Raw genomic sequence first — 27,321 nt, forward strand, 5'->3', positions numbered from 1 at the left:
TTTACTTTGCTGAAATAAAGATTGGTTTGTTCTGAGGATTTTGGCCTTATATACAACCTGCCAGTACTGGCCTACAACCAGAAAACAGTTTATGATAAATGAATCACAAATATCCAGTAAAATTACCATACAAAATGAATGGAATATGGGCTTGAATACAGTTAATTTTCCCCTTATTTTTTAACAGTAGGACTACAATCCAACACAAAAAGTCAACAATAACAATAAACATTAACCTTAAACAGTTAAAGAGTACACAATGTTTTAAATATATTAAATGCTCTATTAGCAACAGGGTTGTTGTTGAGAAAATGTTAGCAAGACAGACGTAATAACCATTTACAACTGTGTACAAAATTAATGATGTTGTGATCTCTGATGTAACTACATTCTTTGTAATGCATTAAATGTCTCAAAACGTATATTAATTATCTCAGACCCAGAAGTGGAGATACTGATTTCTAACCTATTAGCTGTGGGCTGTTGGATGTCAGAAGCATTCTGAGAGAAACACACACATCCCAGTAGTTAGCTTTGTTACTGCTGTGTTCTTTTCACTGGTGTATGTATTTTGTTCATCTCATCTTATCCTGTAGCATCATTATATCCCAAGCAACAGTGATCACATAGATTTGTAGAAGGGCCACAGCCAGGATTTTAGAAACGATGCGGTCACTGTTACATGATAAAACATATGTGACACTGTGGTGCACAATTAATATCAAACATTTCACATGGGACATACATGGAAATCCATCAATATCGGATTTTCCTATGTGAGGTGATGATAACCATGTGCTTGAGATGAGAAATATATTCAACATGATAAATCCACATATTTATTTAAAGTATAATTATACAATATTAAAGGAGCTATATGTAAGTTTTTGCTATTGTTACAAAGCCGATCAATGTTAGCATTGATCGCTGCTTCAAAGCTACTTGCCAATGTAACAGTTCCTCGCAGCAGAAACTGAAGACGTATTATGCTCTATAGCTTGTAAACACAATGATGGCTGAAGCTGTTGATTAGTGGCCATCACCACCACTCGTACCTGGCAACAAGCCATGCTCAGCTAAAGTGAAAACTTACATAAGACACCTTTAAGTTTAGAAATACTGGAATCAGCTCAAGAACTAGCCACAATATGTTAGTTTTTAATTGTAGAGTGTGACCCTCCCCCCACACCCACATTGCTTAATCCCCCAAAACACCAAGGATATGACCCCAGTGTCATCAAAGGTACATATACAAATATTTTGTGTTCTGTGTTGTGCCAATGCATTTAGCCCATCCCTTATTGAGCTTTAAGGAGCTATTAGTCCCTGATTTGTAGCTACATATCTCAAAGTTCTTTTTGTTTCATAATGCTACTTCCATTTCAGATTGATAAGTATAATATGATTTCCCTTCTTATTCAGTTGAACATCTGAAATGGGGTAAAAAAGAAACCAGTGGGCCACGTTTTGTTTCCAAGCCCTGCCATCCCTTTTCAGTCCTCTTACAGTCTCTTAAAGTCACCCTAACACCACTTTACATCCACTCCAGACACACAGACGTAAACTGTAACCAGACAGATTCTTGAAGAAAGAATTATTCTACGGTATTGGACTGTGTTGCTGAACATCATTAGAAAATGAAGAAAATAACTTAAAAGTACATATCTAACTCTACAAATGTTACAGACCTCAACAAATGTACATTTATTTGACAGGAGGATGGAGTAATAAAAATAAAGATCACAGCTAGATCAACACTAGTGTGGGGAGGCAGGCGAGCCAGCCAGTTGCCGCTCAGAGTTCAGACTTGCGAAGCTAGGATGGGAGCATGGGCAGGAAATGGGTGGATGGGTGCCTTCGTCGAGCCTTGTGACCCCGCCTCGGCTTCCCACGCCCGTTAAGTGAAACAAACATCTGCCTGCCGCCATGCTTCCAACGCAGGGAGGCGTACGTGTTGTAGCCGTTCTCCTCAATGCGCTCCTTGAACTTGCAGCTCGGGTTGTACTTCACCTGTGATCAGAGGGAGATAGACATGAGATATTGAGGAGGTTATAACAGATGAGTGTACCGGCTCACGTGTTACAGTACGATATTTTGCAGGTGTTCGTAGCTAAGGAGAGATTTTCCATGACAAATAATTTAGCTTACGTTTGTTTTTCTTAGTCCACAATGGAAATGTTCCGTCTAGAATCTATGAGTTGGTTTTCCTAAATGCAGCGCAGATACAGTAGCTGTGACATTTTGAGACAGTCTCTGAAACATCTTCCTCATCCTCATAATACTGTACAAAGCATAAAAAAAAAATGCCTTTCAAGAAACAATGTTTCGGTTACTCAGGATAATCCACAGACCTTCCAGTAAGGTTTATACTGTGACCCATTTGTAAAGTTGACCACAGACAGAGACTGAAATATCTTCAGTAACTGGGATGTTGTTATTGGAAAAAAATATTTCACACACTTTATTGTGTTGGATTGGCCGAGGAAATCTGATATCCTAAAACTTTTAAAATTGGAGTGGCACCTGGAGCGTGCAAGGGACTCATGCGTGAGTAAGATTTGGTGAACTAACCCTTTAAGTTCTCAGATGTAGCAAAATATAACCACAAGAGATAGTGCTGCAGATAGTGCAGATTGTTATCACGCTGTCATAATGAGACACTCTCTGTGATAGCATCAGGATAGTGTGAGCTTAGCACGAATCACCTGCTCTTTTGATATGATGGGACAATGCAGAGGTAAGTAAAGGCCCAGATCTAAAGATCTATTTCTGTCATATCTTCTGTGTTAGCTTGTTGGACACACTTGTCTTATCACTGCTGCCTGACTGATTGCTTGTCCCCGATTGCTCCTTTTTTCTAAGATCTAAATACATGAGCTAGACACCACACTTTTTACTCACCCACAAAGAGAGGTGATTACTTTTGAAAACTTGCTGTGCAAAGCAACAATTGGCAGATGACACGCAGACCTTGAAAAGGGCCCAGCTGGCTCTTTGTCATTGCTGGTTGGGTTTCTTTTTTCTGTTCTATCTATTTTGACAGTGGAACAAGCATACTCAAACTGCAGGTATCATCAACCAGGGCCCAGGTGTACAGCCATGATTGATAGCAACTCTGAACCTTCTCTTGACGTTCCAGCAGAAGATTCCTGAGATTTCACTTCAGCAGAATCAAACATGTTTGGATAGGCACTCATTTAGGACCCCTATTCGTATGTACCTCCATCACCCTCCTCCCCTTCCCAGCCATTCCATCTTGACCTCCAGAAACAATGTTGCCAGGTTGTATACTCACCGATCCAAAGAGCGTGCCTTTCTTGGACATAGCTAAGTACAGCCCGGTGCTGACAGATTTGATGGCAACAACTCCCACACTGACAGATCGGATTTCCATCAGGCCTGGAAAATAAAAGAGAACAAGAGTCTGGGTTAGAAACATCAAGCTTTGGGAGTTCCCCATCAAAAGCCACTCTATCATTAGTGATTACAATACCACCATATGCTCTGGGGAGAGAGATCCCAAGACAAGAAAAAAAGGACACAGACAATGACCTGAGAGAGCTCACTTTTTTAGATCAACTGAGCATTTTGGTCAACAGGTGAAAGTCTGGCTATACTGGAAAAGCCAAAAAGTTATAATTATTGTGTTTAGTATCATTGCATAGTGTTGCAAATGTACCCCAATGTCCTGAACGATACAATAGAATATGTGCCACACACTTCTGTGGCAGACATGCGCAGTGTCTGAGCCTGCACATTGTCAGTCTGCCCTGCTACATGCATTCATAAAAGCCCCCTGACTCCAGATGTGACACTCCATCATGATGATACCCAGTTTTGTTTACTGGGGCACACAACGCCTGTGTCTGCTGGCCACTTAAACGGCCTCTCTCACTCACTTCACCCCGTCAAAAAGCTGGCAAGCTGGTGGGCTAATTGTTTCCTCTGGGCACTGATTGCAAACAAGTCCCATGTGGCTCTCTCTTGATCTGGTTTTTGTCTGCATACTAAAATGAAGGCACACACCCATTGTCATGGCTACGACAGGGAGATGTTTTGGAGATGACCTGAGGGCTTACCGCAGGCTCCTGAATAGAAACTAATTGCTAGAGATGAAGCTCTTTATGACATTTTTTTTTCCTGGCTTGATTTGCCCACTTACACCTTCAAAAGCACCCTTATGTGGCCTGCTATCTGATAGCAGAGCACGGAATCTTCTTTTTACACCCCTGAAAGCCACATCTCTGCAGATAAAACATGTTATGCTGCTCCTCAAAGGCTTGGTACCGCTGGATATTTGTGAAAAAGGATTGTTGGATTTGCAAAGATGCTGTAAATGCAGCACCAGATCACGGGACTGGAGGGCATATTGACCCAAAGCTGTTAGGAAATGAAGGAGTGATAAAAGCTGTACCCAACTGACTAACCCCCGGCTGCTTCTGTACAAAGACAGATCTTGTACAGGGTAGAGACTGAGTTCCTGAATAGTTTTACTCTCTTTGCAGATTTTAAAGCTATTTGTTTTTGCAAATCCAAGATTTGTTTGGAAAGACAATTTAAATAATTTGTTATATTTTTGTTTTATCCAAGATAGGTTCATATGTTTTCATATGTCTCATCCTTCCACATTTCATTGAAAATCTTTAATTTTGCATAATCCTACTGACAAACAACAAAACTTTGTTGGTGGAGCTAGGTTACCACTCTCTGTTGAATAAATCCTATGACTGACAACTTGAGTGCAAGTTTGGGTTACAAGTACTTCAGTAAGGCTAGGTGGCCTTCGTCGCTATGGTTACAATAACAAAGACCGGTCATGCTTGGAGAATAACTTTGGTACGGATGACACCAACATAATAAATAATCTTATGGGGCACAAAGGCTATATCCATACTACTACATTCAATTTAAACTAAAACAAACTCTGGCCACATGAAAATGTTTGCTCTTTATCATTTATAATCCCTGTCTAAATGTATCAAGTGACCAATCACGTACACCGGGCATGTGTGTAAACAGGCAGCAGGCTGTCTACTCTACAGTTGGTTACTTATAGAAAATACTGTACTACAAAAAAAGAAACAACAATAGTGAAAAGAGGTTTTCTATTCTTGGACAAACAATGATGTGTAATTGTATGTAAGTAAGTTTAAGAAACTTTTTGCCTTCACTGCTAGTAGTTGAGCCATGACATAAGCCATAAGATCCAATAAGGAAGCGAATGTCATCCTTTACAAATGTCAGATTTTGCCTGTCCATACTAAAACGTTGCAGGAATTTTCCAACAAAAACAGGGCCTACAACATTTCCAAACCCTGTTTCAGGCTCTCGGAAAAACTCTGGAGCAGTGTGCACTGCATGTGTAAACCTGGCAAAGGAATGTGTATTAAAACTGAAAAGTCGTATAGTGTGTGTAGCCTAACTACTCACTCCTGGATGGCTGCTAATACCATCGTCCTTCTGTTGTCGGTCTCAAAGAGCACCAAAAACATAAAAACACACATCTGCTGCTCCCATCACTCTAAACAAGCAACTATCTCCAACTTTTTTTTTTTTTCTTCTTCAGAACATCACTGGTCGTGCTTACCAAGTGAGGTCATCTACTTTAGTCCCGGACACAAAGAGGTACAAAGAGTAAAAAGACAGGAAAGGTAAACAAACACAAACTCCTGTTGAGTGTCTTTCTTCTCTGACAGGAGCGTGTAAATGAAGCCCTCTCTCAGCTCACCACAGCTGCAGGGACGGGGGGGAATGGCTCAGTTGAGTCCACCTAGGTATCTAGCCCAGCTGCACCCCCATCATTCCTACGTTGCCTCTGATCCTCCGAGGAAACATTAACACTTTGATGGCAGTCTCCTCTTTATGAGCTGTGTTTACAAACACCGGGTGTGCTATGGTGGCACCTGGAGCGTGCAAGGGACTCATAAGCAATTAGCTGAGGCCCGGCTGGTGATTGGAGCGCTGCAAGGATTTATGGGGGATTAGTCCAGGCCTATGAAAACCGCTGGTGCCTGAAAGTGGTGCCAGCAGTAATTGCCTCTTTTTTTTTTTTTGCTGGTTCAAGTTCCAGGCACAGTAGGTGTGTTTGAAGCAACAGTTTGTCACATATGAGACATTAAAAGTACCAAACCAATCCAAAACTTGGAGTTGTTAACATTTTGGAGTGAAAATTAGAGGCATCTTTTGTCCAATATCTGTAGCGACGGGTTTTCAGGTTTGTTGGTAATCATTTTGTTGAAGCACTTCAACTAAACTCCCCACGTCTTCCTTATGGCACATTAAATATTGTCCTTCCTCTCTTCAGGACTACCCTACATGTCACTGCATTCATACGTGGCGGTGGCGCAGCCAGCAGACACAAAGATCTGAGGACATAAACTGGGGATTTCACGTTGTCTACAGAAATCACTTGGGCTCTGGACGCTTGGCCACACATCTATAAAGACCAGTTAGATCCATATAACTCACAGTCCCCCTTTGAAAAGTCACTCCATTGTGTTCGAAGCCTGAGAAATCAGAGTGAGGCACTGCAAGCTATTAGAGGGTTTTCCTAACTGCTAAAATACAAAGGTCACTTTAGTGGAAGGAAGGCCTATATTGAGTTTGGCCTCCAGACTTGAAGAAGTGAAATTTAGTATTGATATAGTTCTATGGAACCTTTTACAACATTTAGTTTTTTAAAAGATGTCCAGATATGTGGATGATTTAAAGAAAAATCCCACTATTTAAAGTTTAAGAATTGGTAAATCGTGTCTTTTTAGTTCCTTTAAAACTAATTTTGGTTTACATCGACAAATAGCCTTGTGTCTCTGAATGAGTATTTAAAATACTTTAAATATGCACCCTGGAAATACTCCAGCCTTTATTAACTTATTTTTTTTGACATATGATCTGTAAATGATCGATTAATTAATTGTTAGGAAATGAATCTATGCAGACTTTTTAGAACTACTATTTTAGTTGAAAAGCTGACTGTATTTACCAAAAAAATTAAGTGAGACTAAGAAAAGTTTAAATGATTTTCTCTTCAAAAAACTTTTCAAACCTTTTCAACAATATCATGATTAAATAGAACAGCGAGAAGCAATGGAGACAAATTGACTCTTTGTTCTTAAGTCGCATTGGAAACTAGAGGTCACCTCTTCACCGCATTCTGCAAAGCAAGTATCAACTGATGGCCCTATTGAGCTCATGAAAAAGGTGCTTTTGGCTTCCTACTTGCAATTGGCCAGATCTCTTAACCTTTGACATGTTTTGGCTGCGACTGTCAATAAGCTCAAGCTGCCATTACAAGCAAATCCCGCACTATACATGTCTAGTCAACTGTGGACTTGCTATTTATTTCCTCTCTATGGGATTTTTAAAGCATAGAAAAAGTCTTTTGCCCAGTCTTTTTTTTACTCTTTCTTTTCTTTCCGTCCCCCATTTTTTGGACGTTAGCCCATCGTCAGATCATTCAAGCCTTTTCTGACCTCGAAAAAAAAGGCAGAAAAGACAGAGAGAGACACTCTCACGGGGTTCCCTTTTATCAGACTTGGTATGGGGGAGGAGGAGGAGGGAGCCAGTACAGGGTGAAGGTGCTGGGTATAAGATGGGGGGTTGGGGTGGTGGTGGGAAGGCTGCCCCCCCCCCAATAAGTCTTTGTTACTCACCTGAGAGGTGAAGAGCTAGACAAGATCTTATTAATGACCAAGCATTTTCAATAGGGCTCTACAAAGTGTGGCAAAATGGTTCCTTCCATCACAGATTTAAAGCAGAAAAGGGTGAAAGACTGAGAAAAGGGAGTGAGAAAAAGAGATTTTCCTGCTCCTTTCCTCCTGTCTTCTTTTTGTTCCTTTTCCCAGGTCTTTAATTTCTTGGGTTGCCCCCTTGAGCAGCCCTCCATGGCTCAGTGCTCGACTAGAGCGGAGCCTGGGAATCTCGGAGTTCCCGCTGTGCTCCTGCTCTTGATTGACATACCTTTTCAATTATTTCACAGTTTGCTTGCAGTTTAAATGAAGAGGGCCCTGTTGTTTTTTTCCTTCTGCCCTCCTTTTCAAAATACAAGCTTTTCATGTTGGGTCTGGGCTGCCGGGCCTAATGGCTGTGACCAGCACCTTTGATCTGCCATGACCCCCTCGAAGGGTCTGGTACTGGGCGAAGCAGCCGCCTGTGTGTATCAGCATGGACAAAGGCTGCATCACTCACGTTTGCTTTAAACACCTTGAGAGATTACCATGAGAGCGGGCTCTAGTGGAGGCCTTCACAGGTCGTGTGATATGGAAACTTGTTAACCCTTGAACGTACAGTAAAATACCAACCAATCATTAGCAAGGATTATTTCCAGAGGGAAATGTAACCTGCGTACAATTTACATTTTCACCATAAAAGAAAAATATCCCTGCATATTTAAGCAACTTTGCAAAGCCACTGCCCGATGTTCATTGCTTTGTAAGATATGTATATTTACGAGAAAAAAATGTTATACTCTGCAAACAAATCAATAGAATGGAGGATACTTTCACTGATTTCTTCCAGGTGGTGGATTTGCATGTTGATACAGTGGAAATAAGTCGTTCATTTAAAAATGGCTTCAAACACAACTTGCAATTGGATAAAACAGTTGCTTGTACAGCTTCATCCAGCATCCTCATCACTGCCTCCGAGTCCGACTAAAAGCCTGAATATACTTCAAGCAAAGTGCTGGATGAGTCATCTAACGGCATCTGAAACCTTTCCGCAGAATTGTGGCTATTCGTCCATCAACTATAAGACTTCTCGAACGATAACATCTATTTAATACAGAAATAGGCATAGCCCTAACCCTAAGTAACTTACTATCACCCACAATTACATTAAATTGTTAGATGGCATAAAAAGCCATAAAAATTAAGACAAATATGCATTAGCGGGAAGTTTTGGTGGATGGATTGATCAGCAAAACCCAGGACTTTCTCTCACAAGAAAACAGTGAGGAAGTCCCATTTGAAATCGACAGTTATTGACGTTTCTTCATGACTTGTCTTCAACCTTCTCTATGTGTTAGTTGTTGAAACAATGATGATGAAGGTCTTCTAACCTAAGGACATTATTTTATTTGAACCCAAACCATCCTTTTCTAAACTTAGACTCAGACTGGGGAGTCAGTGAGGTGCAGACAGGAGAAAGCTGTATGACCTGTAGTCAGTTTGAAGCATAGTGAGGACGGAACGTATCCAAAGCATTCACAACAAATGTATTAATTATGAATGAATTTGGACCAGATATAAGTTGTCATTTGATTTTTCAGTTGGATTTAAAAGTGGATGTACCTGTGGTTTGAAATACTTGCACCCAAAGAGATTTAAGCAATGATTGTACAAGTAATGATGAAATTCAAGCAATGACTCTTTGACTGCCCATAAAATGTTACAATGACCTTGATTTGGGACAGAGGCCATTGTTTATGTCCCGACAACAAACTGTGAACGTGTCAGCATGTGATGTCTAATCAAAGGCAGAAGAGGTGTGTGAGCAAGAATCACTGCTTCTGTTTCAGTGGCTCTGAGGACACACAGGAAGCATAAAGTAACCACTCTTGTTTAAAAAGTGCACTCCCTTTCCCAAATGATTTTCAACTGAGACTCTTTCAGTGAATCAAAATTGACTAAACGTTGACCTAATTCTTTGTTTAAAAAAAAAATCCAAACGCTTCATCTCAACTCGTATATGACGGATGAATTAATGTTTGCTCAGGAGGCTCATATAGCAGGATCCTAGTATTTCCGATTTGTGGCACATGGTACTGGGTCAGTGATGATCTCATTGGCTGATATGAAAGCTGATCTTCAATTTGCTGTGGAATATGACATTGCTGCTGAGAAGGAAAGAAATCATTTACAAATAACATGGTGGGCTGGACTTAAATTGTTAGCAGCGGAATAGTATTGTTAACTTCTCTCCCTTTTTAATTGCAGAAGGTAAATTACATCTTTATCATGCAGTATCTGCTTTGTCATGCAAAAAAATCATGGCTCTGCTGAGATCATAGAAGATGACAAAAATATGTGAACACAAATCTTTACACAGACCAAAAATGATCTACATCCACTGCTCACATATATCTTTAACATATATGTTCAGTCCTTAACGCTCTTTACATTATTCCAAGCTAATCTTGAGTCTTTGTCTACTGGTACAGACGCAGGTCAGGCACACACAGATAGGACAAGCACAGATTATGGCTGAAACCAGAGGATTTACGGTGGAAGCACAAAAACATAAAAAAAACACATCCAAAATGAGTGCAGTGGTAAATATGCCCCCCTGAAGAAGCATAACGTACCTAACTAATCAAACGTTTGATCCCTAGGAATACTGAAATGTGCTGAGCCCTCAGTGGCAGTTATTGTAAAATTGGTTATATCCAATACTGAGAGGGTTGTATCCATATTAATTGTGAAAATATAAAATAACCTGATTTATTTTTCTACTGTAAATTATTACAAAATCGTAGATGTGCTCAAAGTGAAGTAAAGTTTACTATATATTCCTCTTTTCTTTTCCAGGTACATATCACACTTTGACTTGTGTGTGGCTCCTCTCCCAGCATGTAGTGGGTGCACGGGATTATATTACGTCTGCAGCCACACACAGCTGCCAGCCTTTCACATTTGAGTTGGGTACTTACCAGATTGATGATGGTGTATTATACATCTCAACATTATCAACCCAGTCAGCTGAATGCTTTTTCCTGATGCACACTAGTATTTGAAACCATTTATATTATGTTGAACACCCCACTGTACTGTCCAGAAATAGTTCACCACAAGCTGGTGATCATAGTGAAGCTTTTAGCAGCTATCCAGTCAGATATTCGTGGTTGGCAGAGACCGATAACAGAGCTATAAGGCAGAGAGAATATTGAACCAACATTTGCTAAGTGGCAAAAAAATGTATTTAAAGTGCTGAATAAGTAATAACCAACTATTTTCTAACAAGTTCTCTATATCAACTTAAAAGATGATGATATGTCAATGCAGTTTTGGCATCGTATGTTTTCTGTCTTAAGTGACCCAAAACAATCTGCTTAAGTTTACAGTAATTCTTCTTCTTTTGCCCCAAAAATGACAACACAGTAGAGATTTGAACAATGCCCAATGCACATCTAAGAGTACTCGGTTACTTCAAGTTATTACTTATTGACATATGTTTACTATCAGTAAAAACACCAGAAACTATAAATTTGATCAATGACTTATCAAAGGACAAAGCTAAACATGACTGGCAAGGCAACTGTCATGTTTGATCACTGAGTAGTTTACAGGTTAGTTCAAGTTCAGTGAAAAATCTGTCCAGCTGTGATGTTGCTAAAACCAAAAACATTACGAAACACTAAAACTGCTTTCAGACATGCACTGAACTCATGTGAGAACACAAATGTCCAAGTCAGTTCCTCTTGACAATTTCTAGAGCATTTCCTGGCAGCCCCCGAGTAAAATGTCCTAAAAATGTCTGAGTAAGCCGATGCGGAAGATGCCAATGAAAATGTGAGTTTGGAAAAACAACAAGATTTGAGAGCTTTTGGTGACCAGGGCAGATGCCTGTGTTGATGTGCTGTTCACAAACATGTGATTTCTGAGGTTCTGGACATTTTAATGTTATTATAAACACATCTGACCCGCAAATGTCCAGACCCAGTTTTTCAGACATTTTGCGGACTTCATGTCTGAAAGGAAGACTTTGTCAAATACTGTAGAATGTGCATGTGGCAGTTCTCTACAGGCAGAAACTTCTGAGCATGAAGCACTTTGGGTCACACATGAGCGACGTCTGAACAGGTGTTTAACATCTGCTTCTGAAGGCTAAAACAGGACTGATTGGAGTGCCACAATGATTTTCTGCCCTATGTCTTGAAGGGACATTATAATTTAGGTCTTCTTTGATTGAATTACTTGTGCAAGGATGAGCCCATTTATAAGTAGTTGCATATCTTTATGTTCATCTCACATTGCAGGTTTATTATGCAGCTACATCAACACCTTGTCATGACCATTATCTGTGGCGGGAAGCAAGAAAACTGCTGACTATATTTGATTAAAACTCCAAATGCTACCACAGTTATGAAGCCTAGTTTTGCTTTTTAGCTTTTACGAGGTTTAAGGTCAATTTTAAATATTTTGGTTGACATCAGGGGAAGCTTCACTCTAAGGTAAAAACGTAAGGCCTTATTATTTTAGTTAAAGCTGATGGGAGGGTTTGTTTGTATATAACACATAAAGTCACTGTCCACAGTGTTTCATTCACATGCTGGTGAAATGATGACATTTATTTTTGTTTGAATAGGTGTGATCAGCCTCAAAATACACATTGTGATGACCTCATTGGTTTCTGGACAGCAACAAAATTTACAATGTCTTTAAAAGGGGCTGCACTAAGGCTACTGCGCGCGCGTGTGTGTGTGTGTGTGAGTGAGTGTGTGTGTACGTGTGCAGAGCAGCTGTCGGTCTATAGGCAGCGCCTCCCTCAATTCCTACACAAAGTGTACCTGTCTTTCATCCTGTCTCCCATCTGCTATCCTGCTTTTCACTGCCTCTCTGTACCTCACTTTTTCACTGTTTTAGTCTGGCTCTTTCCCTGGGTCACTCCATCACTCCTTCCCTTCTAGCCTGTCTGCACCAGGTCTCCGGACATGCATCATAGCTATTAATTTTCACTGGACTCAGATGATTTATTCATCCTCTAGCAGCTATGAGATGTGTCTGCTTCAAGCCCAGGAGAGCTGAACCGAACACACACACACACACACGCACACACACACACGCACACACACACACACACACACACACACACACACACACACACACACACACACACACACACACACACACACACACACACACACACACACACACACACACCAAGCTCACAGCCTACTGTTCTCAGCTCATCACCTACACATGTGCGCAGTTGTATCGTTGTAAATTGCAGAATTAAACTGCACAATAGCTGTTAGCAAGGACAACATGGTGCGTTTTACAATAATAGCTGAGACCCAATCAGCACGCAGTTGTAAGTGTCTGTCATAATTTCCAAAAGTCTCCGTTTCTGCCCATCCAGACTAAAACGCATCCCTGAAGTTTTCAAACTGAATCAGGGCCAGCAGCGTTTCCAAACTACAGAGTAGTGTGGACGGCAGGCGTATCTGTAGCAGAGTTGATGTGTTTTCAAAAGAAAACATAGTAATATGGATGTAGCCTCAGTAATGAACCTCAGTGTGATCATCCGCCACATGTTAGTCAAAGCAGCACGTCCAAGCCAACAGGCCAAGTAACTTGGCGCTGAGATCTTATTCTGTTCGTCAAATGAGCTCAGACCGTCTGGAAGTCTGAACAGTGTTTCTCTTGCCCAATTTAGCTCTGAATTCCTGGACAGTTAGGAATCCTTCGGCTCAACTTGTGCTGGCTTTGATCAAACACAATTTAAAAAGCACTTAATTTAAGTCACAGCAAAGGAAATAAGAAACAGGATTATTTTTGCCTTTTTTCTTTCTAGTGCTCTTGAACTTTTCACAGATCTAAACATGCTGTCACTTTCCAAATCGCTCTGTGTGCTGTCATTTAAATCTGACTGTACACAATGTCCTCTATACCTGAGGAAGTAGGACACATGAAAGACTGGTCTGCGTGTGCGTGTGTGTGTGTGTGTACATTTTCTCGCAGGTGGCCCACCCTGTCAAAAAAACAAGGAGGATGGATATAAAGCACAAGAAGAAAGGAGAGAAAAGACTGGCAGAGGGCAGGTCTTCCCTGCCCACATATCACTTGCTGTTCCCACATTCCATGGAAATCTCTGGAGGGATGACAGTGAAGATGAGACTGATAAGATTGTTTTGTTTCTGTCTTTTTTGAATATCACTCTATAGCCAATGATGAGGGCCTTTTGTACAGCAATGGTTTTGTTATATCTATTTTTATTATTATTGAGTTGTAGTAATATTAATTAGTATTATCAGTTATGGCCACATGCCTTTCTGCAAGACAAACAGCTTCATTATAGTGATTTAAGAAAATGTAAAATGTTTTACGCAGATCACTGTAAGAGGGAACATCTTGCATTATATCAAAGTGCAATATCACCTGCTGTATAATGTTCTCGCCTCCAACTCCATGACTCATTCGTCTCCTTGAACAAAGTCATAGACTTCTTTGCTTTGGCGTCAAACCTCAGGTCAAACCATTCCCTCTTCAGTATCGGGGATATCAATCTCTTTATTATTGAATGGGTAAAACATCATCCATGAATACCTACAGTACCGTAGCACAAATTACAAAAAGGAGTCTGGAAACAATTTGAAGTGCACTCCAGACTTGTGCGCAGGCTGGTTTTCAGGCCGTTCCCCTTGCCTGCCAGACTGAGCCACTAAGGGAGGTGTAAAGCAGAGACAATCTACCTCTCTACAAGCCCAGGCCCTGTTTTTTGGAGCCTGTGAACAAGCCACATGGTGGTGATCTGCTGAAAGCTGACTCCCACACTCCCTCGGCCCCAGCCCCGGCCGCAAGGGGTGACATTCTCTCACACACAATCCAGAGGCTGGTCCTCTTTCAGGACTCGCACTCGGCCCTGTTACCCCCACCCTTTCATATGGTGCTGCTGGGAGAAGTACTCCAGGGATTAGCCCAGTCAGGTCTTTCAAAGGCCATTAGAGCAAATTACAGGTATCCTGTTACCAGTGCGCTGGGACAGGCCAGGTGAGGGGCGCAGAGGCCAGGCGGGAGAGCAGGGGTCAGCTTGGGACAAAAAGACAAGGCCACCCTGGGCCCCACTCTATCGGAGTGTCTCCCTGGCTCCACGAACTGGTAGACCTGCATCTATGAATGGCTCACTTGATGGGACCTCAGAGACATTGTCTCACCAACGTAACTTTAGCCTTTTTTTCTTAGTGCCCCCCCCACCCCCAGACCTCACTCTCCCCACCCTGGTTTTTCTTGTATTTCGATTGATGTGGGCATGACTTCGACCAGATAAATGATCACACAGCCTTTAAAATGTGAGGGTTAGACTGTAATGCACCACCTCTCCACCATTGCTTGACTAAAATGCTGCAAACACATCATGTCCTGGCTGCAGCATGCGCCGCACAAAAAGACCTGCCTCAGGTCAAAGATTATTTGAATCGCATTAACTATTTCTACTTCAGACCAAATTCAAACTGTAATGGCAACCACACAGCCATTAATGTGTTCTGTCAATGAATCACTATGCTGCAGGCTTCATGAGTTTGATGCTGCTGATAAAGCCACGGAGATGGCCACAGGGAGTTCCGCATCCTGCCATTTTCTCTGGACTACACACACACTCTCGCCTGCACAAACATGCCTCTTGGCCACACAGACACACACACACGCCTCACCCTATACCAACCGGTGGATGGCAATCTAGTAGAGGAGCTGCGGAAGTGTTTCATTAGCCAATTACCGCTGGAAGATAAAGCCCGCGTTCCCACAGTTGGCGAGGCCGGGGGTCAAATGTGACCAATTACCCTCCATCCCCTCACAGGACAGATTAGTTTGTCTGATTTATCCCCAGACAGGCTGACCCAATACTCCAGAATCCCCATCCACATCTGGATACACGTGTGTGTGTGTGTGTGTGTGTGTGTGTGTGTGTGTGTGTGTGTGTGTGTGTGTGTGTGTGTGTGTGTGTGTGTGTGTGTGTGTGTGTGTGTGTGTGTGTGTGTGTGTGTGTGTGTGTGTGTGTGTGTCTGAGCAATACCGATTCAAACACTATGCTTATATAGCCAATTAAACTTTAATAACGACACCAACAGGGACTAAATAGGAGTAGCAAAGAGCAGCACTGAAATGTCTTCTACCACAAACCCCACCGAACAGTAATCTGCATTTGCTGTCATTATGCATTCAATGGTAGTTTTACCTCTGAACACAGATTTCCTTGGACATGCTAAGCTGTGATTGTATGAAATGGAACATCAATCAGTTCATTAAGGACCTCCAGGATGCTGAATCAGAGGCCCTCTGTTGATCAAACCCCAAAACTTACAAGCGTGGTGGGGGCAAAGGTATAGAGCATGCTCTGAGGCAGTAGGGGGGCGGTGGGGTGGAGGGCTGCTGTAGGGGGGCCATGGGATAGCAGAGGTGAAAAAGGTTAACGAAGGCAGTGTGGAGCCTGCCTGCTCGTCTGCGCCTGTGTGGCACTGAGGGGCCGCAATCCTACAGACCAAGAGGCCTTTTTCTTTAATCAAGGAGCTAGAGCGGGGAGGGCAAACTGCCTCCAAATCATCCATCACATCCGTAACAAGCGCACGGCGAGCTATCAAAGGCTTCACAGATAGTTACGAGCAGATCTGCCCACTGAGAGCTTTTGTGACTCACGGCTTCTGCAGTTTCCTGCACTTTGGTACCCTGGGAGACAGACATATGAGGGTGTGAAGCCTGGTAATACATTTCAAAGAGAATCATTCACTGCATAGACTGTTTAGCTACATTAGTGTAAATATTCAATGTCAAGTTAAAAGTAACATAATGGCAAGTTTCCGACTCCTAAACAGTGTTCAATATTGATATATGAATACTCAATTCAATAGATCAATATCCATGTTGTAATTACAATCAATTATATCCATGCCCATGATCGGCATCATTGGTTTGTAGATATAAAAAGATATTCATTAAACAGACTTGTATTATAAAATAGACATGAGGATTGAAAGAAGTGGGCATTTGGGACTCAGGTCCGATCCAATGAAAGACATTATCCAATTTACTGTGGGACATGAAAGGGATCCTACTTGAGCCATTCTAGGGAATAAAATACCTCAGCCTATACTTTATTGGTCTTTACCTTTTTTCCTCATCCCCTTCTTTCCCACCTTCATCATCTAACCAATATGACATGAGCGCAAAATCAGCTTTGCCCTGATTGGCTGCTGTATGCGCTGTCAGTTGTATGATTTCTTATTAATCATGTCAGTGTTTTAACCTTTTGTGAACACCATTGAAATTAATAATTCACTGTTATTTATGTGTATTTTTGTGTTTATGAAGCACGCTGAACCAGTCCCTTTATTTTAGAGAGTGGTACTAAGTTTAAGTGTGTGGATGTGAGGCTCAGGTGTGCAGCGAGGTTCCGGTGAGTGAGCACCAGGACACAGAATATTCTCTGTGGTCTGAGCTTGCCCCATATCTACATTATTAAAATGAGATGGGCTTACGGGGAGGTGACAGAAGGCACAAGAGTGAAATCAGGGCCATGTCAGAGCTGTCACTTGCTCCACTGGTCAAAGGGGCCTGACCCCAACCCTATCCACTGCAGGGGAGGAGAGGGAGAAATGGAGACAGCAGAAGGGAGAGAGATGGTGAGGTGTAGAAAGGTGTGGACAAAAAAACAAAAAAAGGAGAGAGTTTGTCGTGAAAGTTATGTGCATACAGATAGAAATGGCCACAGAGAGAGCACCAGGATTTTCACATTAGCATTTCACATTCAGCATCCATCTGTGCAAAACTGTGGCCTGATGTATGGTGGAAACCTGGCGCTCCATGCAGTTGGTTGCTTTATATGCTTGCTTGGTTGTGGATGACTACAGGCTGCAGAGAAACTTTCAGTACGAGAAGTGCAACGTTATCATTATAGCTGCTTTCAGACATGCATTGGAGTCAAGAAAGTTTCCTGAAATTTTCCAGAGGTGCCGTATGTGAGAACGCAAATGTACGAGTCAGTGGCTCCAGACACTTTGTGGAACTTTTCCTGCCAGCACCTTAATAAAATGTCAGGAAAATGTCAAAGTGAGCCCATATGAGAAACAACAAGTTGATGACATTTAATGACATGAAACCAAAAGGTGTCATACACGTAGAAGATGTAGACGAAGATCAATGAGATTGAAGAGTTTTTGGCGACAAGATATATGCCTTTATCGATGTGCGTTAAACAAAAACACGTGATTGCCAAAGGGAAATGTATACGTTATGTCCTGCCTCCTGCCTCCTGCATGCTCTACCCAGGCACCACCCCTCACCAGAATGTTCCAGACATTTCCCTGTTATTATGAACACATCTGACCTGGAAATCTCCTGCCACATTCTTCTTATTTAAAAGGCAAACTTCTGAAATTGTTGCTAATGTTTCATTGAAAAAAATAGATGTTCAGTTAAATCATATCCAGGGAAAATGGGTTAGATGGGTATAGATGAAGATAGATGTCCACTTTCTCAATCTCAGAGTAATATAACTAGCTAAGATGAAATGTGTAGTAGTTGTTCAGCAGAAAGTAGCCTCCATTCTGGACAATTAAAGGTTCCTGTGTCTATATATGACTGTTACATGGTTTGGACTGTACTGCCTCAACTATATCACTGCAACACTTTTTGCCACCCTCTGTGTCCTAATGAGCAGCATGACTTTCCAGACAGGGAAAAACACCCCTGTGCACAAAAGCTTGCACATGTCCGTGTGCATGTAAACACACACTCACACAAATGTATCTGCATCCAGTGCAAGGTAAGGTCTGGTTCGTATTAGCCATTAGGGAACGGAAAAGCACATCTTTTTCAGTTTAGGGTCCACTTCATGCTCCCACAGTGGCACAAGTATAAACACAGGCACATGCATTCTAAAAGTACACACACATTCAAAGTGCCTTGACACGATACTCACATCCTACTCGCGTTCGTTTAGCAAAATGGCCTCACAGATAAAAAGCAGGTACGGGTGGATGTGTGTAATGCAGTTCAGAGAAGACGCTGTGTATAGTCTCAGCCTGTTGTTATGCATGGACCTGCACTGGAGTTGCTGTTTTTAGACTCCCCGCATTTGCATTAATTATCCGACTTCTACTCTCAGGAAGCGCATTTGCAACAGTTATTTAGTCCAGATAACTTCCCCCGCTTCAGACTTCAAGGCACAGGCAAACTTCAACATAGATGGTTTTAATCTAATGGAAATAAATAACACAGATTATTTGTTTGCTCTCTGTCAAATATCATCAAAGTTCAAAATGTAATCCAAAATTAAGTTCTCATTTCAATTTTTTACTTTCAGATCAAGTTCTAGTCCAAGGTAGGTGTACCCTATTTCCACACAGTGGTCCATATGGTTTGCATGCTGCGACATATATGTACAAGGAGGTGCATGGCCCGTATTCAGTAGGTGATTTGTTATTGTTCAACCAGGGTGGATCGTCCTGGCGTCCATATGTAAAGCTCTCGTGTATATTACTCAGAGGTGTATCTCCAGATGATTCACTTTTAGACCTGATTCATTGGGGGTGGGGGTGTGAGGGGCGACACCCTTGCAGTAAGTACTTGTTGCGATAACACAGACAGCGAAAGCGGAAGCACCCAAGTTTATGTAGAACCCTTCCTGTCTGCTGAACATGGTAAATGATTTATGGAGTGATAAGAGGGAGTACATTTGACACGTCATTGAAGGGGAATGTTTTTTGATCATTTTGGTTTAAAGGGAATGGCACTCCTGTGCAGTATCTGACTTGAGTGTGATTAGTTGCAAATATGTCACATCCAGAGGTGTGTCATGATTCAACATATTTTGAGTGTGTTGCACAAAGCCAGGACCTGTTGTAATGCAGAAGCTGTTTATGACTTGATTGCTCGACATCAAGTCAATATTTAGCCATGCAAACTGATGGGCAGGTTGAGGTGTTTGTGACTGGGTGTGATTGAGGGATTGAAGTCTGCTGAAAGTTCAGGGAGCTCCCATGCATGCGCTCCTGTGGCTATATAACTTCACAGGAAAAAAAGGGTGGAGAGCCCCAGATTTACCAGAATGTCACCTAAGAGAAAGACTGAGGCACCTGATTTTACTGCCTCTTATTGCTCTCTTTATGATCTGGACAGGGAGGGATATCTGCCTCGTGGGCAACAGGTGCATTACATTCCTGCTATTATTGCTTCCTAGTCCCTGGCTCCTTGTGAGTTCAGGTTAAATTTGAACACCTTTAAACTCTTGTAGCTGTTGTCAGTGAGCCGTAGCTGTATTTAAGGATGCCAAGTTGTTTCTTTTTTCCCCATCTACCGCAGGGGTTCTCCCTCAGTTTCTTTATTCCTGGGCCAGTGGTTAAACGCTGTCCAAGACATGATGTCTGGCTCAGTCTGAGCAGGGAGGTGAGAGGCTTTATTGGAAGGGTCGAAATAAAACCATTAATCTGTCTTGGTCTAGCTGAGGTTGAGGCGAGACCTGTCTCCCAGTACTCAATGTGCTGGTTATGTCAGTGCAAATATGTGCGTGTGTGTGTGTGTGTGTATGTGCATGAGTAGTGAGTGGTGGCTGCTCCTCTGTGAGTATTTCCTTTGGCGAATGATGTTAAACATGTGTTGCTTCATGAGTAAGACTAGCTGGCCGACTGCTCCCACCTGATCTAACTAATACTCATTTTACACCTTTCACAAAAAAAACATTCACAGTATTAACGGCACTAATATGTTCTCATTTGGGAAAAGGCCAAACTCTTCACTCCCATTTAAAAAAGTCTACATTTGGCTGTGACCCTTCAGTATTGCTTTACCCTACTGTAATTTATTCCGACTCATTACAATGGTGTAAAAAGCACCTAAATCATTGAGGGAGTAGTTTTTGGATGGCAGCTGATCTACTACACTCTGCTCACTGGAAAGACTATGAACAAGTATAATGGTTATTTTTTCTGGACAAAATAATGTTTAAAGAGTCAAACCTCAATCGTTCTGTATTACACTGTAATCGCTCTTTCATGTTAACACTCTTTCCTCCAAGAATTTCAGAATCAATTTGTTTTTTACGAGCTTTTTTAAAACACCAAGGCAAACATCTTCTATCAATGACTCTAATGTTCAAGGAGCTGATTACTGGCACCACGAAGGCCTCTCCTTTGTGTCCCCTTGTCCAGAATTATGAAGGAATCGGCTGATGTTGCCAAAGTCGGACTCTATAAACCTACTGATGAACCCAGTAAATCTCCGAGAGGAGCCGCAGACAGTCTGCTAAAGGCTGTTAGCTACTAATTGCTACATTTCCAGAGCCCATTCATGATAGGCCATCAAACCCCGGTGGCAGAGACCAGTGATACCGGGCTAATTAGTGTGACACCGACACTCTTGTCCTGCAATGTTCCCAGGACAGGGATGGTTTGTGCATTTGTGAAGGATTTAACATGCACGTTCACCATCTGTGCGTGTGCCAGAGATGATTTATTTAGCTTTCAGCCTCTTCACACCAGGAACAGCTGGCAAAGGGTCGATTCTCAAGTGTCTCCCATCGGCTGAGTTCATGCACTGTCTCTATTGGAGTAGAATAATAAATGCATGATTCGTGGGATTGTACCCTCCCGTTGGCATCCAAAATGTCCACGGATCCCCTCACAGTTGAGACGACCCAGAGGAAACCTTACATAATGCCTAATGAGCAACGGGAAACGCTCCAGCACTCCTCTAGCCTTTAATTTCCACCTCAATACTGAGCAGAGCACGCCCAAGTCCTTCTCCTAGCCTCATTAACATGTGTATTCTCCCGATTCAAAACACCAAAGCACTTCCTTCAGCCAGGTGCTTCCCTCTGTAGCCCCTCCAGCCCCGGTGCTGTTGATCCAGTCACACATCCCCATGTAAGCGCGAGCAAAAGTGAGTCATGGTGAGGATGTAGGAAGGCCAGGATAGAATAAACTTTCACAGACCTTTAAAATGGCAGAACAGACATTTTGTAATGTCTGTCGTTTTAGCATGTGGACGCCATCGACAAAACATCTGACCTGACGCTTGATCAAAAAGCTGTTTAATTTCACAAAAATTACACAATGTGCCTCCAATTATATAAAGTTGAATATTGTTAGGCTCAATGACAAAGTAGAATACGGGTTTAGCATAACCCAACTATTTATTATATATATTTCTCTGTGTGTGCATAGTATTATATACATATACAAAAGCTTAGCAGTTAACTTTAATATCTAATTTTAAAGCCTAACTGTTATTTTTGGAAGTTACAGCATGTGACGCACTTTTTTTGTACTGCTAATTACTTTCAATTACAGCCCAATAAATGTCTCCTAGCAACGGGTTTACATGTTTTTTATTTCTTTTCTAGATCAGACATTCATTTATTTTTAATTGGTGCCTCTCGATTTAGTGAATCATTCATTTAAAAATAGCTACAAGTTGCTTAGAATCTCGGAGGGACTATAATTCTTTTGCATATATTTTTTTATTGTTTTATATTGCCTATTTTTTTCCATTGTAACTTATAACAGGCATCATGAGATTTGAGGATGACAGTTTTTGCACAATGACAGTAAAGTTATTCAATCTTTAATCAACTGGTGCAACCCAGTCCTAGCATTTACACAAAATTATGTTTTTGTACATTTGGTAAATTGTCAGCAACCATCCATATGTGATTGCGGATTTGTTATTTATCTTTATTTTACCGCCGTATAAACAGATGCTCATCACTGCCTCTGATGTCAGACTGGTCAAACCTTGGACTTAGTCATCTGTCTGCAGTTTCCCCTTTCTACAACACGTTTGAATCATTTCCACAACACACATTTCTATTTCTATGGGGTGGAAGATTTTCTTCCCGTGGGTCTCATCCAAGTTAAATACGCTCATGAACTTGGTAAACTCTCACATCAAACAGCGAGATGTTGGACACCGAGGGACATTTGGTAAACGCAGCACGCCCTGGCTGCGAGAGTTGTGTGGTTGCAGGGGCAGAATAGGGCAGGTCTGGTTTCAGTGACTTCTGCGATTATAGCCGGTTTGGTGAGGTGACCTTATTTCCTACAAGGATGAATGGGCTGTCACTACCTGGAGACCGCACAAGCGTTTGATGCCTTAAGCCGCACACACCCAAAATGTAACAGTCCATCGTTTAAAATGAGAGAAAATATATGCAGGGTGGTGATCCAAAAACAGACACTAAATTGTGGCAGAAATAGAAATTAGGCTTCTAATTAAAGCCTAAAAAATACAATCACTTTACACATAATAATTGAATTTGAATTAAGTGACTGCACTCTCTCACAGTTGTATGATTTGCTGTTGTTATTGATTGTGAGCGTGTTGCTGGGTGTGGCTGCGCAGCTGTTGTGGTGTAGAAATGTCCAATTAGCAGGCTATGACTGATGACCCAGGCCAGGATATGATGCATACCTGCCTCCCGAGCTTTTGTAAACACTTGGATGTGTTTTTCCTTTCGATCATGCGCTGCTTTGCCGTAGGTCAAAAAGGAAAAACATGTCAATGCCCTCGCCTTCCATCTGTCAAACTACTGTACTTTGTCTCTCGTTGCGGGTAGGTCAAGTTATTTTTAGCAACTTGGCTAATCAGGTGGATAGTAATCATAGGTGAATCTATCTTGGTTTCAGAGGCTGTAGTCAGTTTAATCTAACATATCGGATTTCTATCTTAATAGTTTGATTAAAAAATGCTTAGCTGTAAAAGTGTGATACACGTGTATGCTTGATTCTGATAAGGAACAGATACCTGAGCCTGATATTTTTTCAGAGCACTTTGGATATGTAACTGATATTAAGTCTATCCTCACTGCTGCAACTGATAGTTTAGAATTTCAGCACCCTGCAAATTGTATCTCTTTTTGGTCCTTTTGAATGACTCCTTTACAATATTGCTTCATGTCATTCTAAAATCCTTGTGAGTTGCTCTGCAAGTCCGATAAACAAAAGAGCACTTATTCTCTCATTCTCCGTCTCCCTTTCGACTCTGGCCAGCTCTCTCATCCCTCTAAAACAGCCTTTGTCCCTCTCGCCTCTTCCCTCAGCTGTTCCATGCCCCTGCTCCACTGGGATTGATACAATATTTTCCAACCTCAATTAGCCGAGAGCCTGTTGACTAATTCCAACTGTTTTTACACCTGAGAGGGAGCTGGGAGTCGGTGCTGGAAAAACTGAGTGGGGTGGAGGTGAAGGGCTGGAGCCTGGGTGTAGCAGGCAGAGCTGTCGGGGTAATATAGCTGTGTCGACAAGAGCGTAAGGGCAACACAGAGGACAGAGGAGGGGTCGGCCAGACTGCTGGGAAGCTGCAGTCAGGCTGCAGGAGGACAGTCCTGAGCTGACAGACTCCAAGCAATCAAGCCTGATACAAGCACATGTCTTCAATGTTTGCATTTGCATTGTGCTGTTTCATATTTTTATACAACAGATAGAACATGTATTGATTGAATCTTAAGGAGAAATGCATCCTCTTTCCTGTGTAAGAGGAATCTGTGCCACCGCTCTTGTCATTAAATATGTAGCACTTCCTGCTTGTCCAGCATGGCCACTATATCGGTATCAAGAAAGCATCTGGGTATTTGATGGAAGTAATGGTAGCCCCACTCAGAAATAGGACAAGACCTCAAAATGGCCTTTAAACCAGATCACTCCCATTGTGAGACGCAACCGCAGACTTACCACGAGGACCGTTTTGTTCAATTCAAGGCAAAGCCTATACATGACCGCTGGTCTGGCAGCGCGCTCAGCTCAGGGTGCAGGTACACACCCTCGCTCTGTGTGAGTGCTGAAAGAATCGTTTTTTCCATTGAAGGAAATGAGAGGATGATGGCTAAAGTGTATGAGGACATTATGTTTAAGGGGACTGTACTTTTTCAAAGAGTGCAGCTCCAATCACCAAAGCATAAATGACATTAATATGGCAAGAAAAGGCATCTCACATCAATGCCCAGACATCAATTTGGCTGCTGTCCTTGAACACTTGTTTAAATTTAAACTCCCTCATGTTTCCAAATTGCTACCAGTCTTCCAGCATGACTTTTAAAGTGTCAAGTTTATTTGAGAGAAATATTTTATTATGGTAGGTGACACATTACAACTAACATGGGAGAATAATGTCTGAACTGGGAGACGCCCACAGGACAAAATTTAACACAGTAATAATTCATCTGAAGTTGACTTCCTACCGGTGTGTGTGTGTGTGTGGTTTTAAAAGATTCTGCCAGGTGACTAATCCTTACAGGTTAACAGATGTCATCCAGTCTGCAGCTCTAGCTTGATGAAACTGTGGCATCAGACTGGACACTGGACGCAGCAGCTGTTCCTGCCCACCAGTAGCCGTATGGAAAAATCTGACTCACCCGCTTGGGTAAAAAAGCATTAATGACCAAATACATAAATATTACAGTCAAAGGCATAAATGTCTCTGAGGGCTATCCAGTCCGTCAGTCACCCAGTGACTAATGGAGAGGGAGGTCAGATCGTGACCACAGTCGGTTCCTCTGACCTGGTCAAGGATCAACCGTGGACAGACACACCCAAGAAGCTTATACCATTAGAATAACCTGGGTCTATGTGGATGTGCATGTTGCACACAAGAGTTCAACAAATGTACTGTCTGAGCAGGTGCTAAGACGCAAGATGTGGGGTGCAAGAGAGACAGCAGACTCTGAGAATGTGAGCATAAGTGTCAGGAAAATGTGACGGCAAATGATTGTCAGTAAAGTGCACATACACCAATCCAAAATCACTGCTATGGACCAAAGCTGTTACCCTTTCACACACGCATGGTCATACATGCACGTACACGGAATAAGCGCTTTCTTAGTTTATATCCGACTTCAAAACTGCCGTCTCATCACAGAACACATGAATCCATGTTTGCATTTGTTTTTAGAATGTGTTTCCGTTTACACCTGCTACTTACACGATGCATTTCCATCACAGTTTTGACAAGTTAATCCTCAGTGAAACTCAAGCTTTTTTTCCCCGTCACCAGTTAACATCACCAACTGATGCTGAATGTCTTTCCTCAAGTCAGCTTTCTTGTAAACTCAGTGCCGGCTGTCCCATGAGGAGCCTAAATCCACACAAGTGTATTCCCTTCTTACCTAGCAACGCTTCTGCTCTAAACACAACACAAATAGCTCGGTGGTGATATAACCTCAGGATATCCCTATGAACTGCTATAAAAGTGAAAAGATAAGCAAGTCCAGCTATAACAGTAAAAGTGGGAACGTCATCTCTGACACTCAACACACGTGTGACACACAGAATGCACTCAGGCTGTGCCAGCTACTTACTGTCTGCGTAGTTTTTCCGCCGAGTGCCGTCCACCTTGCCTGTTTTGTCAATGCACAGAAAGAACTTGTTAGCAGAGTAAAGCCGCCGTAGTCGGACATCGCCCTCTAGGTGATTGTAACTGCGAGTGTGCCTTTCCAATGTCCATGAACAGTTGATGCCACTTGTGAGAACCTGTAGGGATTCATGCCCTACCCCGGGAGGACAGGCCCCTGTGGCAGTGCCAGCGGTGACCAGGAGCAGAGTGAAGCATGCCAAGCAAAGGGAGGCTGCACTGGGTAGGGGGAGAAGTCGCCTGGCGGAGGCTGCAGCAGTGGTGGTGCCAAGGGTAGGTTCAGGACAGAGATGGGCTACGGACGGCGTCCATCTGCACATGGTGGGTCAGACTCCCAAGGTGCACCTTGTGCAAGCTGTAGGCATGCTGATGATCAGGAGAGGTCCCGGTGGAGGGATGACAAGAGGGTGGGAGTCCTGAAGGGAGGGGGAAATTGCACGCTCTCCGCAGACCCTCTGGATGGCACCAACAACCAGTGTCCACTCCGTGCTGACAGCAGGCCTCCCTACAGAAACAAGCTCTTTTCTCCAGTTGTCATCTTTAGTCCTGTTTGTCTGTGTGTCCACTTCTTTCAGAAAGTGTTGTAATTCAATGAATCCACCTTTAAAAGTTCCTCTTTAATCCTGCTCCTCGTCTCTCAGTTTGTCTTCCTTCCTTCTTCTTTGCTGGTCCCCAGATAAAAAGTCCTGGGCTGTTTGAGGATGCTCACGTGTGTGAGTATTTGTGTCTGTGTGTTTGTGTGTGTGTGTGTGTGTGTGTGTGTGTGTGTGTGTGTGTGTGTGTGCACCTCGCAGTGCTCTGCTCTTTCCAGCTGGATAGTAACAAGGTGCCTGTCTGAGCTGCTGGCCCGCGGTTGAATGAGCGTTGGTGACTGACTCTATGTGAGTGTGTATGTGTGTGTGTTTGTGTGTGCGTGAGTGTGTGATACTGGGAGAGAAGAGGGAAAGAGAGGGAGTGAGTAAGTGAGTGAGTATGGGAGGGAGAGAGCGTGTGTGTGTGTGTGTGTGTGTGTGTGTGTGTGTGTGTGTGTGTGTGTGTGTGTGTGTGTGTGTGTGTGTGTGTGTGTGTGTGTGTGTGTGTGTGTGTGTGTGTGTTTGCGACAGAGAGAGAGAGAGAGAGAGAGAGAGAGAGAGAGGCAGTGAGAGTGTTTGTATGTGTCAGATTGAGTGGCAGTCAGCGAGTGTGTGTCAGCCAGCACGGGGCAGCGAAGCAGTAAGTTAATGGCCTTGCGCTCTGCTGTGTGCAGTCAGTCGGCCAGTCCTCTCCT

The 27,321-nt window shown here is 42.5% G+C and overlaps 1 protein-coding gene across 1 annotated transcript; it reads right to left on the reverse strand.

Annotated features, from left to right (window-relative positions):
- Nucleotides 1-26,919, reverse strand: fgf22 (fibroblast growth factor 22). Its single transcript, XM_047343082.1, has 3 exons — nt 26,002-26,919; nt 3,296-3,399; nt 1-2,010 (listed from the first exon to the last, which is right to left on the reverse strand). The coding sequence occupies exons 1-3, from the start codon at nt 26,372-26,374 to the stop codon at nt 1,816-1,818; spliced, it is 672 nt and encodes a 223-aa protein (XP_047199038.1). The 5' UTR covers nt 26,375-26,919; the 3' UTR covers nt 1-1,815.
- Between the last annotated feature and the right edge of the window lie 402 nt (nt 26,920-27,321).

Source organism: Hippoglossus stenolepis, chromosome 14 (assembly GCF_022539355.2).
Source record: "Hippoglossus stenolepis isolate QCI-W04-F060 chromosome 14, HSTE1.2, whole genome shotgun sequence".
Classification (NCBI taxonomy): Eukaryota; Metazoa; Chordata; class Actinopteri; order Pleuronectiformes; family Pleuronectidae; genus Hippoglossus; species Hippoglossus stenolepis.

What these genes read in the sequence shown, in the direction of transcription:
- fgf22 (XM_047343082.1), bottom strand. Translation starts at nt 26,374, where the DNA reads ATGTGCAGATGGACGCCGTCCGTAGCCCATCTCTGTCCTGAACCTACC. An exon ending in GCGGAAAAACTACGCAGACA is followed by an intron (nt 3,400 to 26,001) that starts GTAAGTAGCTGG and finishes TTTATTTTCCAG; the next exon opens with GCCTGATGGAAATCCGATCT. An exon ending in AAGGCACGCTCTTTGGATCG is followed by an intron (nt 2,011 to 3,295) that starts GTGAGTATACAA and finishes CTCTGATCACAG; the next exon opens with GTGAAGTACAACCCGAGCTG.